Genomic DNA, 19436 nt, shown 5'->3' on the forward strand with positions numbered 1-19436 from the left:
GAACAAGTTCATCGGTCAAAACTGCATCACGAACCATAGGTACAAGGCTAGCATATTGATTCTTCGCTACAAGAATGCCAAAAAGATCATCTTTACAAATCATTGCCACAAAAAGCAGTATGGTTACAAGATGCATTACCAAGCTTTGTCAAAGCAGGTACAGCAGAACCTCTTCCTCATTTCCTTGGTTTCCTCAATAGTTAGATCTTCAATTGTTGTTTTAATCAACCTAGGATACACTGGTTCATGAGGTTTCCACAACATCAATGGAATTCTAGGCCTTTTGTGGGGATTATAATGTCTTCCCCTATACAAAATTATTTGCCCACCATGGCGATGTATGATTAATCCGCCAGTCTTTTCCTGAAGGATGGCAAAAATATTTTTGGTGTATTAAAAAAAACTGCACAGGACATAAGTGACGTGCATGAACAATAGTTTACCCACTACAAAAAGAGATACTAAAACTGGCCAGATTAAACATGCATCTCAAGTACTTTCTCATGGAAAAAAGAAGGAATCAAGAATATTAGTTAACAAAATAAGTTATCAACTTTTATCTAAACCTGATAACATAAGAGTTTAATCAGGTAAAAGTACCAGCAGGCATATCACTTACAAGAGTTAAAACTAAAGCATCTTTTTTGGTATACTCATTATAGGACTCAAAGATGCTGTGGTAGTGTCATTGGCTTACAAATAAAATGTTTGCAGACACAGAAGAAATAAAAATATGTAACACAGATGAATAAAGTTTATGACCTCTCGAGTTACAAAATCAAAAATTACTTTGTCCTGACAAAGACTTGACTAACGGAAATGTACAAATAACTTGCATGCCGTCATTTGGATTTGGAAAAGGAAAGCATAATACCATAGTACCTAATTGGAGAAAATTGGATAATGATGGTCAGATTGGCAGATAACTAAACTAGTTATTAAACGCGATGTTGAAAGTGTTATGCTATGGTAATTGACCCAATATTATAACTGGATACATATCACACACACCAACCCTTTGATTGCAGCACATATTAGCGAAATTGAGTGAAACATAATCCACTAGCACATTAATTTAAAAAGAACATAACGAATTATGACTTTTGTAAATCTATATTTCTTAAGAAGTCATCAATTTTGAAACTATTTTACTAGCTTTACCTAGCATAATGGTACAACCAGTTGAACATAATGACATATCAAGATTCAAATCTTTCATATAAGTACATAAGCACAACTACAGAAAAAGCATACCTCAAGTTGGGTGCAAACATTTTGCATATCAACAGTTGGCACACCAAGACACTTAATCCTTACAGCCTCAGCTTTCTTCCAATTATTGTGAATGTCATTCAACATGTTATGTGTGAGGCCATCTCTCCCTAATAGAAGAAATCTTGATAAGAAGAATTGTAGAGTTTAAAAAGGAATGATTGTAAATCTATCACAATGTGATTTCATATCTATCAAGATATTTAAAAGATTTCAAATTATTACAACATTTAGGTTTTAAATGAAAATATAGTGTTGTATTTTGTCCAATTGCTTAAAGTTGAAGACATGACACTAAAATGGAAGACTTCCATAGCACCCACAATCAACAACATTTGTTAATTAGGAGCAGCCTTAGCAACTTGGACAAGTAAAAAATAAAATAAAATATAGATAAAAAAAAATCCCTGACTCCTTGAGCCCTAGATTGAGAACAATTTACTCATAAGGGGTGAGCAAAATTTCGGTTCAACCGAAATAGCTAACCAAACCGAACTAATTCAAAATTTCAATTTGGTTTATTTAGTTCATTTTTTTAAAAAAAAATCAATTATTTCAGTTAAATCGGATTGGTTTTGGTTTTCAATTTTGAAAATTGGTTAAACCCATTTTTATTAAATAATTAAAAAATATTAAGATTTTTAATTTTTTATTAAATTGATTAAGTTTTTTATTAAAAAACATTTTAAAAAAATTAGTTATATCGATTAGCGAGCAAATTTATCAGATTGGTTTATTCAGTTTTAATATAGAATTGATTGGTTCGGTTAGTCGAAAAAAAATTGATTAGTTCGATTTTAACAAATTCAGTTCAGCCAGTTCGATTTTAACCGAATGATCACCCCTATATGCCCAAGGTGGACCTCTCATCCAGGCATGTCGCTATAGGTCTTCATCCTCTTGATGTAGGTAGGGCACAAGTGATCATGATTTTGTTATGTAATTCATCTGAGTTTATCCACATTGCCAAGGTGAGGATAATTGTCACACAACATTATGTGGATGAAGTACAAAGGAGTGGTGATCATTTGCATAGTTGATCCTCTATTAGCAAGTTGTTAGAGCTTCTCAGAGTTGATAGATGTAGGAAAAAATTGTGGTTGTGAAGATGAACTAGTCGGGAAACAAAGAAGATGGAAAAGTACAAGGCATGTGCAAGGTTTGTCCCTCGAGACTAAACACAGTATGAAGGATTTAGTGATGAAGGTGGTAGGAGAATGCAAGGATTAGTCGAGCAACTAGTAAGAATAGTAGAGGAAAGGAGAAGATAGGGTAGTGATGATGCCAACATCAAATTGGTCAAAGAGAGGATAGTGGAATTGGCTTTCGGGAAGGATCCATCTCTCGAAGAAGTTTGATGTATACGACATGATGGTGAGGAATGTTGAGTTCAGGATCTAGAGGGTCATTCTCAAGTTGATTTATTTTTTTCAACAACTAATCTCATTTGACAATAATGGTCTCATTCAGTTAGTGATGTAAATCAAGTGGGTGATTCTTCCATTTTGCCATGCCAACTGCACGCCATCAAACGGTTGGACAGAAAATCAAATGGTTGATAGATTTCACACTAAAACTAAAAGTTATGATATGTTTAAGATACAAAAATTCATACAAAGGAATGATATATTTATTAATTAACTTTTAAAAAAAGGATATATATACTAAGGACAGGCTGGCATATGAGGACTGCAAGACATACACACTGTGCCAGCAAGCAGATGAGATGGCAGACCACCTTATTTTTAGCTGCTCAGTTACTAAACCTCTATGGAACATGGCTCGTTGGTGGCTGCATATTAATCAGGAATTTAGGACAGTGGCTGGACTGCTGGAAACTTTCCAGTAGCGGCCCCATGGAGGAAGCACACTCGCATTTGGGTGTCATGTATGGTATATCTGATTTGGCAAACCCAGAATCAGTGTCAACACGAAGGGAAAGCTGAGCCCAACATTGAGAGGATATTTAGAACATAGATCATCTTTTGCTTTTTAATCACGAGGTGTCCCCAGACCATATTGGATGTGAGACAAACCCCATTCATGGCAGAAGAGATAAGGTTAATCCTCTCCCAATAATTGAGCCCCTGACCTTTGGTCTGAAGCCCTCCCAATCTAGCTCACTTACCACTAGACAAAGCAATTGTTGGTAACTACATAGATCATTTTGGAGACAGAATAATAAGCAAGTTCTATTTTCCATAGTTCATAGTTTCAGCATATTAAACCCAAGACAACAGATATTCCACTTCAGCTAAAATTATATTTCTTAGTTGTCACAATGAAACTTGAATCAATTAAAGCAAGTTTCAGGACTTGTGATTTTTTTTCTCACTTCAAACAAAAGTGATGCACAAAACTTCTTGTATAAAGAAAGAAAATAAGAGTTGCTGAAGCAGAAAGCATGAGCCACAGCAGAGAGCTTTAAATCTTCCAGTCCTATTTTGGATAAAAATAGAACTGATATTGAGGAACTGTCATGAATCATATTAAGGGAATTAGACACTAGATGAATTTTTTTTTAAAGGGAGAAAATAAAAAAGCTCCTATTATGTTGTCAAGGTATGGCAGAATAATCAATCTATGATCCGAGTTTAATCATGGCGTAAAAGATGTCACATGCAAGATTTAAGACTATGGTTTGCTATTTTCACTTTGGAATCATAATAGATTAATGCTTTTATAATCCACTTCATTTACACACATCTTCATCCATAGGTAATATGTTATCACCATCATTCAGTAATGCAGGGCTACTTTTATAACTGGGAGAGTTGCCTCACAAGCGAATTCCATCCGTCATACCATATATCATTTATTATCATGGATGGTCAGTCAATCAATATATAACTCAGATTCTGTTTATATTCCTTTAATATGAAATAAAAACGTTTAATGTGTGTAATAAGTGCATCCAATATCAAAGTTACCGATATGTCCTTGTCCTGTACAATCTATCAATGCTACGAAATGGAACATGTAGCCATGGATCATTGGCCCATGACTCCGCGTTCTGCCTGCACATTGCTAATCAAAGAAGAAATCTAGTTATCTGATCATACCTTGATAAAACAAATTATGGAACCCATCAGAGAACCAGCCACAGCGAGGAACGCAAAGAACCGGCACTTGTAGATTACCTGCAAAGAGTAACCGCGTGTCAGATGACGAACAAAATTCTTTTTTCCCCGAGACCCGTCGGAACAAGGAAAGGTGATTCGCCTTTTCGATCTTCTCCTCCACGTCGTAGATCCCTCCCGGCGAAGCGAGCGGCGGCGTCCTACGAAGGCTAGGTCGCGCCTCGGGAACGGGGGCAATGTCCGAACACGAGACCGAGGTGACCTTGGCGCCGGAGCTCGCCTTCACGGGCGCGACGGAAGCGATTCGCACGATCCTGCGCCCGATCTCTGAACCGGCCAGGGTTCTGCAAATCGCCGACCGGGGAAGGGCGAGGCGGAGGGGCTTCATCGCTGGAGGAAGACGGTCCGCCGGGCAAGAAGCAAAGCACGATCTGCGCACCCGGAGGGAAGGCTCCATTGTTACATTGAAGGTGGACGGAGCAAGGATTGGATACAGACGATGACGACGTCGCTGCCGCCGCGGAAGGACGCCCGCCACATGTTCGGTTCGTGGTCTCGCCGGCAAAACGACACGTCTCTCGCACACCTCACTGCAAGTCCAAATCAACATTTTATAGGAACCCGTCCGTTATAACAGGCGAGAGATAGAAACCCCGTTATAACCGTTTTGGTAGCGGAGCTACATCGTCGACGTCACAATGACTCCTTTTCTGTAAAAAAAAAAAAAAAAAAAAAATTAGAATCTGCCATCTTAACGGCTCCACCTGACTATTTATGAAAAAATAAATCAAAAAATTACAATTGATCACCGATTCTATTTTAAAAGAATAATGATATGCTACATCAGCATGACAAATACATAGGGCTGGATCTCATCTGCATGCAGGTGAATCTCACTTTCATGTTTGTGTCTGTCATACTAGTTTTTCATCCTGACTTTTCATGCAGCATATCATGCATGTTATTTATTTCATTACCTTAATCAGCTCTGTAACATATCAAAAATAGTCCAGATATCTGATATATTAGAATTATAATTGTTGTGTGTGCTTAACTATAATATTGTCACAGAATAATATTATTAGAGATGATAGTGCATTATTTTTTACACATAAATCTCATTTTTTTCAAGAAAGATAGTAGTAATTAAATTTTGGATTAATTGATATTTGATAAATAAATATTTTGATTAACTTAATGATGTGTTCCAACTTTGGTTGTTTTTTTACTTTGATAAATAAATACTGACCGGATCGATCTTCGCTAATGTTTCTTGATTTATCTTGAAATTTTTTAATGAAATCAAATCAATCACAAATTTTTTTTAAAATTAATTAAATCATAAAAGTTAGATATCTGAATTTAAAAAAAAAAATTCACTTGTGACAACTTACGAGTAACTAGGTGTTTGTTTCATTGAGAACTTCTAAAAGGACGAACTTAAATTTTTTAGAGTGCATAGTATTTTTATTTTTTTTTATCAAAAAGTATATTTAATTTCAACATTCTCCCTCTTTATAATAGTTACATTAACAATCCAACTTATTGAGTTTAAAGTTATTGGATTAAAGTTCAACAACAGTAATATTAGTTTGAAAAAAATACAATATTTTTGTGTTAAAGAAATCAACATCACTCATAAATTAAATTTAATTTTGATTACATCCGTATAAATATCTTATTTTATTTTAATAAAATTAAATTATCGGCAGTCCCGTGATGATATTATAAAGTCTATAATTTTATAAATTGGACATCTTCATTTTCATAAAATCATCAGTGATTATTTTTGTTTCAAACTTATTAATAATCATACAGTAAAAAAATTACTAAAGCTAAAGCGATAAAATCAAACAATTCATAAATGTTTAGGGTAAAATATTACTACAAAAACAAAATAAAAAATTAATTTTAAAATTGTATCATTAATTAGGAAGAATAACTTAATAACTATGATCACTAATTAGTGATCAATTAAAATTTTCGATCGTAAATTAATAATAAATTAATTGTGATATTCATTTCCTTGATATAAGATTACTTAAAACAAAAGAACCATAATACAAAAGATTACATTAACAATGCCACAATATTTCATTGTAAAAAAATAAACCCAAATAATGAATTAATATATTTTTTTTGAAACTTGAATGTTTCAAAAATCTATCATCCATTCATATCACAATCGTATCATTTAATTTACATAACATGCAAGATGATCAATATTTCTTTGGATACCTAGTAAAAAAAATTACAATGCCTACCCAAGTCTTCTTGACTTCATGTTAATGTAAGGCTTCTATATCTCCTCCTTTAACTCGCAATTCACAATGTAGAACTGAATTGGGGTTCACACTTCTATCTCCTTTAGGCGAAAAGAGTTGCGATCATGGATGCTTGTTGCTCCGAGGGAATGCTTGGATGAAACAAACCTAACTAGCTAGGGTTTGCAAGGGGAAGGCTAAATCATTGGTGGGACACTCAAGTGACTCATTTTAAGGATGAGCTTGCTCGAAGTTGATGTTGTAGCACTTTCATTTGTTGAATATTGGGATCTTAAAAGAATCAATACGATTTTATATAAAAATCGTGATGCCATCAATCGATGAAAGTTGTAATTGATTTCAAAATCGAAATCTACGTTTCACGTAGATATATCTAAATTATTAATTTGCTCAAAATCGATTAAGGATGAATGAGAAATTAATTATTTAAAGTCAGCCTAGAACAACATTAATTGTTAATTAATGTTATATATGGAAATGGATGGGGAATAGTCCCATATCGAAATTATCGATGGACTTCCTTTCTTTATTAATGATGTTGTGTTAATGGAGTTAACGTAAAAGCTCATGTCTCTCTTATCACGAGTGAGCAAGTGCTTGCACATACGAGACCGCGGCCCGCCACTCGCACGCGCGTGCACGCCTACGAGAAGATTCGTTGGTTTCGAAATTTGAAATGATACTATTCCAAACACCTGTACTAGAGCAATGACGTTTACGGAGATATAATGTTGAATACTAACCTCGGCAAGAGAGAACCTGCACGAAATAAAATGTTCAAATTGATCATCAATCATCTCAATGTAAATAAGTTCTACAGTTCGACTCTCACTTTATATTAATCACTCACTCACAAACAAGGGAACAAGTTTGAAATGATATACATGCAAATTTACTTTCAGGAGATTCAAACTTCAATTTATAATGAGCGAAAAAAGAATAGAGAAACCATTCATTTGTGAAAATGAGTATGGATAGATTATGTTCATGAACCTGATTGCAATGGTGAAAAGAATGATCGAAAGACGCCTCTATCTCTTCAACTAATTGTAGACAGTTGACTTATAATTCAATCGAATTTTGAGCATGAATCATAAGCTCAGTCTGATGTCGAATTTGAAAGATTCAAAGAATTTATCTGTTTGAATTTGATAAGAAGTTCTAACCTGGTCCAGTCGACGATCGAATTACCTATTGGATCGCCTGCGGAAGCTCCTCAACTGGCTCTCCCCCCTGCCTCGGCCTCTCGGACTCCGACGCCGACCTCCACCAGCCGGCGGGCATCTGCGTACTCCTCCCCCTGGTGCCGGCGGAGCTGATCCAGGAGATCTCCCCCGCGACCCGGTTCGGGGACCTGGCGGGAGGCGAGAGGTGCTGCTGCGCGGTGTGCCTGTCCGAGTTCGAGCCCGCGGACGAGGTCAGGCGGATGAGAGACTGCCGCCACGTCTTCCACCGCCACTGCGTCGACCGGTGGCTCGAGCACGGGCAGCGCACCTGCCCCTCTGCCGCGCCAAGCTGTTCCCACCCGAACCGCCCGCCGCCGACGACGAAGACTCCTCATGCTCCCTCCCGCTGCCGCTTGGGTTGCCCTCGCTCTAGAAACCTCGGGCGGCGAAGCAATCCTCAGACGCACTTGGTCATGCCTGCTCTGTTCCGGAGGAGAGGAGCGATGCAGATGGATTGAAATTGCGGATTTTGATTCTGGAGATCGAGGGAGGAGTCTGCTATTAGATCGTCAATCGAGGAAGGATCAGTTTCAGTGTCTGGTCGAATCATTGAATCCTTCTGTCCAGTTTCTTCTTCGGACTTTCCAGCAAAATTTCTTGTTGCTGAATGTTTGTGAACTCCAGATTATTCTGAAACAAAGCTTTTTTCCCCCTTTAAAATAACGATACGATATTTGTGCATTTTGACTTGGCGACATCATATTGGGTGAATAAACAGATCGTGTTTTAGAAAGAATTGATAACTCTGGGTCGAATTTTGTTTTAGGTTTCATGAATTTGGTATGAAATCTTTACCAATTTTCATCCATCTAAAAGTGATATCACTTACCCCAAACGATCTAGTGTTAGATATAGACAAATAAATTAGATATCGAACAGACCCCACAGATGAGAGGGTAATTTACGATTTGTCGCAATTCAACCCTTGTTATATTGTAACAATTCTATGACATGCAACCGGCTCAGATACACCTTAAGAGCTTAATTTTCATGAATCTATGCATCATGACTTGTGCAGTTTGATTCATGTCCAAATCAAGAGATAAGCAAGTTTGAGATGAACTATCATTTTATAGGGTAACAATACTAAACTACTATTTTATCGAGCAACCGACATGATTAGTGCCTGGGAAGAGGTTGCCTCTTCAGCCTTGTCTGAGTCTTATATTGAATACAATGTGTCGCACATGCTAGGTGTAACCTTAGTAGCGAACATCACCAATAATCTCCCATTTATTGAGACATTGAAAGTTCGGGACCTCGAAGAGCAAGTGTTCTAGCAATCAAACTAAAGCTAGGGTGCAATGCTAAGGGTTGGTCCTTGTGGTCACCATGAAGGTTGAGGTTTCTTAGAAAACAGGAATACATTCTCTGATACAGTTGTTCTACCAATTTTCTTGTGGCATTATGATCTGCAGAAGTAGAAATTTCTCTCATCTGAAACAATAATAATTTTGCAAGAGGAACTCCTACATGGTTTGTGTTTTAGCATCATACAAAATAACCCTAGCTAGTCCCAAAGAAGAAAGATCTAAACAAAAATACTTCAGATCAAGAACTCAGCTTCATATTCTTAAGCATGTTGTTAAGAAGAGGCAGCTTCTTAGGAGCCAAGTGCTTGTAGTCGCGCCGCAGGGCTTCTGCGGCCAGAGATGGTAGATTGGAGCTCTCTTTCTCTTCCTTGTTCCGGCCTTTCGTAAGCTGATTGATGGCAGCACTACACTGGAGAAATTTGGCATGTACTGTCAGTGATTACGATTGCCGCAGGGAAGCCAGGAGTTATCAAGGATGTCTTACCAAGCATACGCCGTATAGAGCTCGAGTGTTCTTTCCTCCACTTAGGGTGATGGCAGACGCATAGTACTTTTTGGCTGTCAGGAGATTTTCCAGGCCTCCCATGGTGTAAAGTACCTGTTCCATAAAGGCAGTGAGGAGAAACCATTTGGAGGGAAAGCTATGATATTTCAAGACCACTGAGAACTGAGAAAAAGAAAATAGATCATCTATATCTAATCTTGCTTGAGTTGCCAATTTGCAAATTTATTTAATCTAGAATCGAAGAGAAAACACAAGGTATCACTCTAATTATACTCGATATAATGGGTACATGGAAATCATGGACCTCGGAGAAACTTGGATTTCTTGTCCAAGCTTACATCCGTGATGTCCCATGGAAATCAGAGATCCCAATGGTTCTAACTATTGTCCTGAAATTGACTTCTTGGACCTCGACCAAACAAAATTCTAGTACTTATGATTGCACATAGTATAAGATTAGGCTCGCTAAGTCAACCTTTCAAGTATATTTTAGATATTGTGTCTATAGTTTTCTTTGTTGCTCATTTGCTTTTTGCTGAACTGAAAATTTTAACGCTACTTATCGGATATGGTAGTTGAATCTCAAGATTGACTGTTTAACCTTGAAAAATATGGTAGATAGCTTGTACAGAATCTAGAAGGCTGATATCAATGAGATGACTAGGGCAAAAAAAAAAAAAAGAAAAGTAATTTTGTATCCCATCGAAATGAGAGAACTAACACAAACAACTTGATAAGTCCAGCCATCGATCTTAAATTTAAATAAGTTTAAAAAGTTCACACAAACTCCCTTCACTGGATTACAATTTCGCTTGTCTGACAATCTCCTTTACGCAAGACTTGAACATCTCACCAAGGCTTAAGTTCCAACTCATGGTCTATCATCTCTAATCAACCGCATAAGAGGCACAATTAAATGGAGGTTTCTCCATCAAAAGTTGCCATTTTCAATTGGAGCACCTACTATGTCTCCACTGCTATCAAGTGCAGCAACTTGTCAAAATAATAAAATAAAAACTATCAACCTGTTAAGCCCAAAATACTTCAAAAATAGTAGTGTGCCCATTAAAGTAATATAAACCCTCTACATAATTATCACTAATTATCACGCCGAAATCAAGTGGAACTTTACTATGGTGTCCGTTTTAAATCAAGAAAATACCAAGAACAACAAGATTATAAACCAAAAATATTCAATGCATTGTGATTCATCTGTTCATGGAAGAACAGCAATTAAACAAAATGAATCAATTGCCAAGATACTAGTTGAAGGTTACTTGCCTCTGCATAAGCTAGATGATATGGAGAAACTGTTGGTTGAGACAGTATCAGCTCCTCATAACAAAAGGCTGCTTGCTTATACCTAATTGAGGAGGGAGTTATAAATACATAAATAAGCAGTAAATTTTGTTAAATGGTATTACAAGAATGAAAATCAAGATGCCTCACATTTGTAGAGACACATAGAGCTCAGCAAGTTCTCTCCAAGCATCATGATCTGCCATAAATCTGATACAATTTCAAACAATTTGCAATGTGTTAGTAACAAAAGAGTCTACTGTAACGTAATGGAACAGATTGCTATAGTGATGGATAAGTTCCCACATTTCTAAGTATTTGTTGAGAAAATCAACAGCAACTTTCAAATCTCCTTGTGCTTTTGCGATAGCAACCTTTCTCTTGTAGATTATCTGCACAGTATAGGTATAAGACTTGCAATTCATTGTTCAAGGAATTCATAACAAAGTCATGACTTCAAAAGAACAAACAAATAATAAAGAAAAACAAGTAATTCTTCCACAACTTAATAGTATCGTCATCCAACTCTAATCTAACATATGCTAACAAACTCAACCTAACAAGAAGTTAACATCTGGATCTATAACCAAATGTTTTTCAATCAAAACTCAGAATAAAACAAGAGGAGATTCAGAGGTTGAGATTTGAGGCAGCACCTGATCAAGTGGGTTCTCTTCTAGAAGGCGTGCATATACTTTTTCTGCTTCGGCCCATGCATTTTTGGCCTCAAGTAGTATGCCCTCTAATCTTGCTGAGAATTTTTGCGAAAAAAGATTAACTACTGAATGTGATAAAATTAACATTTTGCAGGTCCAAAAATCACAATACACTAAATATTGATAATAAATCACAAGATTTTACATCCTTTGCGTCTTGTTTATGGAATACTAGAAATTATTTCTATTGTGTACCTATACTTTTGCTCAAGTGCTATGATTTTGCAACAAGGCATTTCACAAGAGCAAACCAATGGCATTCAATTGGCATTGCCAAAAGCAAGGTAGAGGTAATGGTTGAAGAATTTGAGGATCCATACTTAAGAACCTAAGACATGGTAACCCTACCGCCAATCAACATGCTAATGACAAGAAAATAAATGAACCCTGATTTAAGAGTTAAGACCACATGCAAAAGCCCTAGTTGTCCCAAAGGATGCTCAATTGCAACACCTTGCAGGTTGGATCATGCCTCATGGTTGCACAGAAGGTTGGCTTAGCATAACCATTGAGGCACAAATATTTGAAACTTCACAGCTTGCTGTGCTGAATCTTTTAAATATCCCAGGGGATCAACGAGGACCCCAAATTTTTGCCATAGGCTTAGTAACTTAATAAGGTTTTGATGACCTTGTTGACACCAACAGAAATAATATAGTTGCTTATTCATTTTAGTAGATGCAGAGGTATTATGTATATTAATATTTATGAAAAACATACAATATGAATAAAAAAACTCACCAACTCTTAGGCTTCCAGGGAATTCCTTAGAGAGAACTGCAATACAATCCTGCAAAAAAGGATAATAAGTAATTATAGGAACTACATTCCAAAATAAAATTGTAATAGCTTTAACTGCGACAAAATTAAATGTTGAAAATTTAAAAAGAAATTGATGGAAACATGCTTTTTCTTTTACCACAACCAATCACTACTAAGTAATAACCATTAAATGCTTCTCAGACTTTTTGAAAAAGAACTTGCAAAAACAGAAGGTATTTTGAGAAAAACAAAGATAATAGTCCGAGCTGCAGGCCAACAAACATTTGTTTAATTACTCTAACAATTACCGCTTGTTCTCCTCACGCTAAATTTTTCATGAACACTTGAGAGATTGAACATAACTTTTTTTTACACACAATAAAAAAAGGCTAAATAACACAGATTCATATACCAAGTGTACATGGGGTCAAGTGGTCAATAAAAATAAATAAATTTCCAAACAAATCATATAAAAGGCACCTATAAAGGCGAAGGTACAAACACAAGACAAAGCTTCAAAGTACATGACACACAAGATCATGTGTTTCTGCAAAGTATAACATGACCTATAACTCAGAGTGATAAAACAACTTTCAAGGAAGGAATTAAAATTTAATTAAACATATGGGCCAAGATAAAGGATGTGCACACTCAGTGTGAGAAGCGATGTGTGTGTATGAAATCATGTGCTGCTGGTAAGTACATCACACAACTATTGTTCAGAGGAAGTAAAAATACCTGCAAGGAAGCAAAATACAATTGGATACATAGGTAGAGATAGAAGATATGTGTGTGCAATAAATTAATAAAATACAAATAACTATGTAGGTTGAGATAGAGGATGTGTGTGTATAAAATCATGTGTTGCTGGAAAATATATCATATAATCTGAAAGCAAGTTACATGAACTTCAAAGAAGTAAAATATAATTAAATACTGGTTCAGATAGAAATGTGTATGTGCATGCACGTGTGGGAGAGAGAGAGAGAGAGTACCTTTGCAACATTGTGTTGCTGGCAATCAAAAGCGGCAAAGGCTACCTGCTCATAAAGAGTCCATTCTGTATTAAAAGAGAAACTGTAAATATTTTTTTCATCCAGTATTCTGGTTGATTTTTCAGCATATGTGAATTTACATATGTTTGCATTGGCAACCACAGAAAAAGCCACCATGTATAATAGTCTGAGAAGGAATTGACCTTCAAAACCTGTAACTTATTTCAGCAATAACATGATTAAGAAACGCATTCATGAAGCATGAGGTTTTTGACATAGTTTATAACTAATTGTCAAGATGTAATGTGACCCTAAACTGTTTCTTATCCAAATTGCCACTAGCCTTGGCAGTTGAATGTGAAAGGTAAAGCTCAAAAAATTCCCGGCATCTAAAATAACCTGGAATTGGTGTAGCTTTCCATACAGCTTAACAGAATATAAGATAGATGTAACCAATCTCAAATAGGATCCCAAATAGTTGAGACACTTTAGTTGTTATAATTGAATTATCATGACGAGTAGTAAATTCTCTTTATGATTCTCCAGTTAGTTATGTTTATATGCTAAATCATTTGATATCAAAACAAACAAGAGAGTGACAAACTGAAATAGGAAGAAAACTTGCAACTCACTTTGGGTTGTGGTGTTTCATAGAAGCAACACCATGATCCAAACTACACAGCAAGATTATAACTTGTCAACCAAATGTAGTGACAGTGAAGCCAAAAAAAATGCCTAGATATCCTCCACTATTATATCTCCAGTTGAAGATAGATTGTCAGAGAACATCCAGTGAAAGAAAGAATGACATGTAACCTAATTCACGCCCAATACATGTGCCAACTCATCTACAAGTCAACTGTGGACTAGACATTCTCATCAGAACTCAACTTAAAGCACACATGAATTATATGGTGGATACCTCGAGTTATAGCCTACAATCTGCCAGAAATGCTGGCTATTTGTGACAGCACGTTATCAACTTAAACATTCAACCTCACTGTTCTAACCATTTGTTGAATGTTTTTTCTGTGTCTCATGGAGAAAAGAATGTGCAAAATTCCAATCTGATAAGTTAGTAGTTCCATTAAAATAACATAACGTATCATTTTGACATAAACCTGAATATCAGTAGGCTTTGTAGCTCAGCTCTTTATTTTATTGCCCAACCAACAGAAAAGTTTAGTTCCAGGAATTTACAACCTATCTAAATGCTTAAGCTGTCTGGTACGAGGTGAATTACACTGAAACAGGCACATCAATGCTACCAAAAAGTACAGCGTTTCATAGTTCCACACGAGATAGATATAAACAGAATACTACCTATCTGATTTGATAGGAATACATTTTCCTCTGACAAACTTTTGGCACGTAACTGTTCTATGAAGGGTGTCTACAAATTAATTGGATCTACTAGCACAAATTCGAGAAAAACATTTTCCATGGCCGGGTGAAATTTTCATTCTCTTAATCGAATACCCTACTACTTCCCCCACAACAATGTCGCCCACAAAAATAAAAATAAAAAATCACATATAGCCAAAGGGGAACGTGTATTTAGGCTTCAAACGTCCGGATGTAGGCATCTCATCTTACAGTCCTACGATCCATGGAAACTTGGAAGCAATCTCCAATAATTATAAAGAAACACCAAAACATTAGATCAACTAACGGGACAGACCTTCTCCTCCGAGCTTAGATCGGGCCTTGGGGTCGTTCAGGATGGCGAGGCCGTGCTTTAGGACCTTGTCGGATCGCCGGGCTTTGAGCTTGCGGACAAGACAGAGGTACTCCCACGCCCCTCCGCCGCCGTTCTCCACCTGAATCTCGAGCCGATCCAACCGAGCTGCCTCCTCCGCCCCGACCATCGCCGGCGAAGTCCGCGCGCAGAGAGGGGGAGACCAAAACGAGAAGCGCCGGCTCTGGACCCTGTTCGATATGATTAAACGTTTATGCGATAGATATATACCAAAAAAAGAAACCCAAGTAAAACTTAACGGGTGATAATTAGGGATGGCAACTTGAAAACGCAGGTGGAATGGAGCTGAGACTTAATTTCCTTAAGAATCCTATAGAGGATTAGTTATTTTAATAAATTTTTAAAATATTCTTTTATGAATTCACTATATAAAATATGTTAGATAAATTGTTCTTTTTTAAAATATTTTTAAAATTTTCTTTTGTCTTTTTATTAACCTTTCACATTCATAAAGCAATAAAATAATAAAATGATATGCATTCTATAGCAATTATAATAATAAAATAATTTCAATTAAAATTATTTTAAATAATTTTAGTTAAAATTAATTAAAAGAATTTTAATGTTAATTAAAAGTTATTTAAATATAATATTAATTAAAAATTTTGAATTGGGATTTTTTTAGTTAAAATTGTTTATTTAATTAAAAAATTATTTATAATAAATTTTAATTAAAAATATTTTATATTGTAGTTTTCATTAAAATTATTGAATATTTTTAATGAAACAATTAATTTTATTTTTAAAATATTTTTTAATTTAAATTATTGAATAGTATTTGGGCCGGCAATGGAACGGACCGGATTGTCGCACCATTGTAGGGTTCACTCTTCAGATTTCAGATCTCCGATTGACGAGTCTGAGCGAGAGATGGCGACGACTACGAAGCAGCGAGCGGCATCCTCCTGGCTCCGGTGGCTTCTCCTCTTCATCGGTGCCATCGTCCTCGTCCAGGTTCTTATATATGTAATCCGATCCGTTCAATCCGCATACATCCGTTCATTTTATTCTGTGACTTCTTTTTTGTTTTTCGGATTGATGTTCTCGGTTCATCGAATGGAATAAAATACGTCCTCGTGATCATAAAAAGAGGATGCAAAAAAAAAAAAAAAAATCTTTTTTCGCCCAATTGACTCATGTTCAATTGTTTATGTATTGAACCCTCTCCTCTGTTAGTTTTAAATGGTTGATGTTTGGTTGCTTTCGATAGCAAGCAGGTTTAATTTGCAGAAATTACGCCCCTTTTTTGTCTCCTCGAAATCGGCAAACTTGTTTTTCTTTTCCCTACTAAAGTTCGTATTTTCACTACTAAGCTCGCATAAGTTTTGCAAGTTTTTATTATCTCCGACAAGTTCGATGGTTGCGTTCGTACTGATTCAAAGTTGACGTTGTTCAGTTCTGCAGCCATTTTAATTTTACATATCAGGCCTTCATTGAGTTCTTAAATTATTTTAATTGTACATATCAATCTCGTTTCCATGCTTTTCGAGTTCTGAAATAAACTACTACGGCATAGGGAGGACTGTCAATTTCTCAAATCAGTTTCACTTAACATTTCAGGCTAAAGCATCTCAAGAAAGTTTAAAGGAAGTCACACACAAGGTTTACTTTGATGTCGAAATTGGTGGAAAACCGGCAGGTACGCTCAGCAATCTCATTCTTTGTGGATATTAGCGGTGACTGTTATGAACCATAACAAGTAAATCAATGTTATGTGTTTCTTGCTTCCTTACTTTTTTTTTTTTTTTGATTTGTGTAATAGTATTGGTAACAATTAAGTGGAGAATGTTGTGTTAGTATAGGAGCTATCAAGCTGATGTTATACTTCTCAGATTTCATATATTTGCATGAATGTTCTTTCTTCCTACTCGAGTAGATTGGATTTGTCAGTTATTGACTTTTTAACAAATGGTTCCCGATAAAATGGAAGATCCAGCTTATATATTTTGTGGGATTGATCAAATATATTGACATCACTGTACAATGGTTGCTTAAAAGTAGCAAGAATTTAAATTTTATGATTCAGTGATTAACTATCTTGATTGCATTGAAAGATGTTCCATGAAACTCTAGTTCTTTCTTCAAGTTCAATATGAAGATTGCTCATGTTAGTGACGCGAAATGGTGTGATGGTAGAGAACATCTTGAATGGTTTTATTTGATGAGATTTTCTTCGTGTTTTAACAATGGCTCCTTTAATTTTATTTTATGAGGTCATGTTTACTAATTTGCATTGCATTTCTTACTACTATTACTTGTGTGTTCAATATCTGGATACATACTTAGAAATTGTTATTGTTAATATTGATTATGAATTGATGTATTCCAGGTCGGATTGTCATGGGCTTATTTGGCAAAACTGTACCCAAGACTGCCGGTACGTGTTTGCCAAATGCTGCTTCATCATTTTCTTCACTGTACAAAGCTTTTTTTTAAATTGCTTTCCCACTAACTGTTCTGGGTTATGTTGCTTCAACAGAAAACTTCCGCGCCTTATGCACTGGTATGTTTTCATCTCATTGGAATGCTTAATATCATAGAAGTTTTAGCTTCTGTTTGTGGTATACTTTGCTAAAGAAACTTTCACCATATCAGCAGCACTTTTCTTTCTCGCTAGCTTTGACTCGTGTTTATCTCAATATATGTTCTACATAAAGGTTAAAAGTTGAGAAGTGACAATATAGGCATCGTAAATGCAAAATAAAAGAATAGGAGGAAGCTGTTCGCTTTAATCTTTTCCTCTTGGTCCAGATTACAGAAACACCGAAGATTTCTTCAACCAAATTAGTGAAAATCAAATAAGTATTTCATTGTAGCAATGCTGATTATATTTAATACGAACAATATATGACCAGCATTCTTTCACTGTGAGAAATTTTTTGAACTACTACTATGCTCGTGTGGTTTTGCAGTGCGACCATCCCAAGTATTATACACTGACTATAGCCATAGGATAACATATATCCATGTGTTCTATGCAGGAGAGAAAGGTGAAGGCAAAAGTGGGAAACCTCTTCACTACAAGGGGAGTAGCTTCCACAGAATAATTCCCAGTTTTATGATCCAAGGAGGTGATTTCACGCACGGTAATGGAGTGGGCGGAGAGTCTATATACGGCACTAAATTTGCCGATGAGAATTTCAAGCTCAAGCACACTGGACCAGGTAATACTGTTTCTCCAATCAAGGGAGAAAAAAAAATACTAACTTCCCTCGCGACTCATTGTCAAATGGGTGATGCTACTTTGCTTGCTTATTGGTGTAGGATTCCTGTCGATGGCGAATGCTGGCCGCGATACCAACGGATCCCAATTTTTCATCACCACTGTAACAACTAGCTGGTATTCCTCATCAACTGCCCTGTTTTCATCAAATTTATCAATTAATTAGTCGCCGATTTGATTCATATCCATAGGTTGGACGGTAAACATGTTGTTTTCGGAAAAGTGATATCCGGCATGGATGTGGTGTACAAGATCGAAGCCGAAGGGAAGCAGAATGGGTCACCCAAAAGCAAAGTTGTGATCGTCGACAGTGGTGAACTGCCTTTATGATCCAATCGTTCAACTCCAGTTATTTTGTCAAACTCATGGAAAATTCTGGAGTAGACATTCATATCCATCATCTCCTACCCCTATGAACCTTGCTTAAGCATTTGGACAATCAAACCATTTACAATGTTAGTCATGTAGTAATTCTGAAAAGAGTATTATCATGTGAAACCATAAGTTTCATTTCAATCTTATGGCCTTGTTTAAGTCGATCATTATTGCAGCCTTAATGATGATCATATCATTATCATCTATGAGAACAACACGCGCCCACAGAAAGCTTGCCTATCAAAGTCATTGAAGTAAATGAAGTTTGGTACGTTCAACTCTTTGACACTTTCTCCCAGTTACTTTAGTGCTTGAGTGCGATCTTGTCGGGTTTTGTATTTTTTTCTTCTGTTCTTCTTCTTGCCATATTTTTCTTCACTGCTTTTTGAGTGTTGAAGTGTGATTCCATTGAATTTGTGTTCTGATCGACTCGACATGGATTCACCTATCCATTCTTTTTTTCATGGTCTAGAAAAATTCATATATAAAAAGAAAGATAACTTCAATGTATTATAAAATTATATATAATAGTCTAACATAGTCTTATCTTTCTTTAAAATTTCACATTAATCAGAGTTTGGTGCACTTTGGCAAAATTCATACATCATTTTCATCTCTATTTTCCA

The 19436-nt window shown here is 36.0% G+C and overlaps 3 protein-coding genes across 4 annotated transcripts; 1 reads left to right on the forward strand and 2 right to left on the reverse strand.

Annotated features, from left to right (window-relative positions):
• Window positions 1-4295: 4295 nt before the first annotated feature.
• LOC141820920 (uncharacterized) lies at window positions 4296-4918 on the reverse strand. The gene is made up of 2 exons (XM_074708285.1): window positions 4495-4918; window positions 4296-4412 (listed from the first exon to the last, which is right to left on the reverse strand). The coding sequence occupies exons 1-2, from the start codon at window positions 4807-4809 to the stop codon at window positions 4329-4331; spliced, it is 399 nt and encodes a 132-aa protein (XP_074564386.1). The 5' UTR covers window positions 4810-4918; the 3' UTR covers window positions 4296-4328.
• A 4356-nt stretch (window positions 4919-9274) lies between these two features.
• Window positions 9275-15390, reverse strand: LOC141820896 (uncharacterized). Its single transcript, XM_074708252.1, has 9 exons — window positions 15135-15390; window positions 13454-13518; window positions 12438-12486; window positions 11637-11731; window positions 11287-11372; window positions 11131-11190; window positions 10963-11044; window positions 9661-9774; window positions 9275-9585 (listed from the first exon to the last, which is right to left on the reverse strand). The coding sequence occupies exons 1-9, from the start codon at window positions 15319-15321 to the stop codon at window positions 9415-9417; spliced, it is 909 nt and encodes a 302-aa protein (XP_074564353.1). The 5' UTR covers window positions 15322-15390; the 3' UTR covers window positions 9275-9414.
• A 637-nt stretch (window positions 15391-16027) lies between these two features.
• Window positions 16028-18951, forward strand: LOC141820931 (peptidyl-prolyl cis-trans isomerase CYP20-1-like). 2 transcript variants are annotated; one of them, XM_074708295.1, is made up of 7 exons: window positions 16028-16178; window positions 16773-16851; window positions 17542-17589; window positions 17692-17715; window positions 18194-18376; window positions 18477-18552; window positions 18627-18951. In XM_074708295.1, the coding sequence occupies exons 1-7, from the start codon at window positions 16083-16085 to the stop codon at window positions 18763-18765; spliced, it is 645 nt and encodes a 214-aa protein (XP_074564396.1). In that variant the 5' UTR covers window positions 16028-16082; the 3' UTR covers window positions 18766-18951. The 2 variants fall into 2 exon arrangements, with proteins under 2 accessions (XP_074564396.1, XP_074564397.1); XM_074708296.1 differs by having other exon boundaries at window positions 16028-16166.
• Window positions 18952-19436: the final 485 nt, after the last annotated feature.

Source organism: Curcuma longa, unplaced genomic scaffold (assembly GCF_044706935.1).
Source record: "Curcuma longa cultivar G26 ecotype Majalengka, Jawa Barat unplaced genomic scaffold, ITB_CL_G26_1.1 utg8573_np1212_1322966_RagTag, whole genome shotgun sequence".
Lineage (NCBI taxonomy): Eukaryota > Viridiplantae > Streptophyta > Magnoliopsida > Zingiberales > Zingiberaceae > Curcuma > Curcuma longa.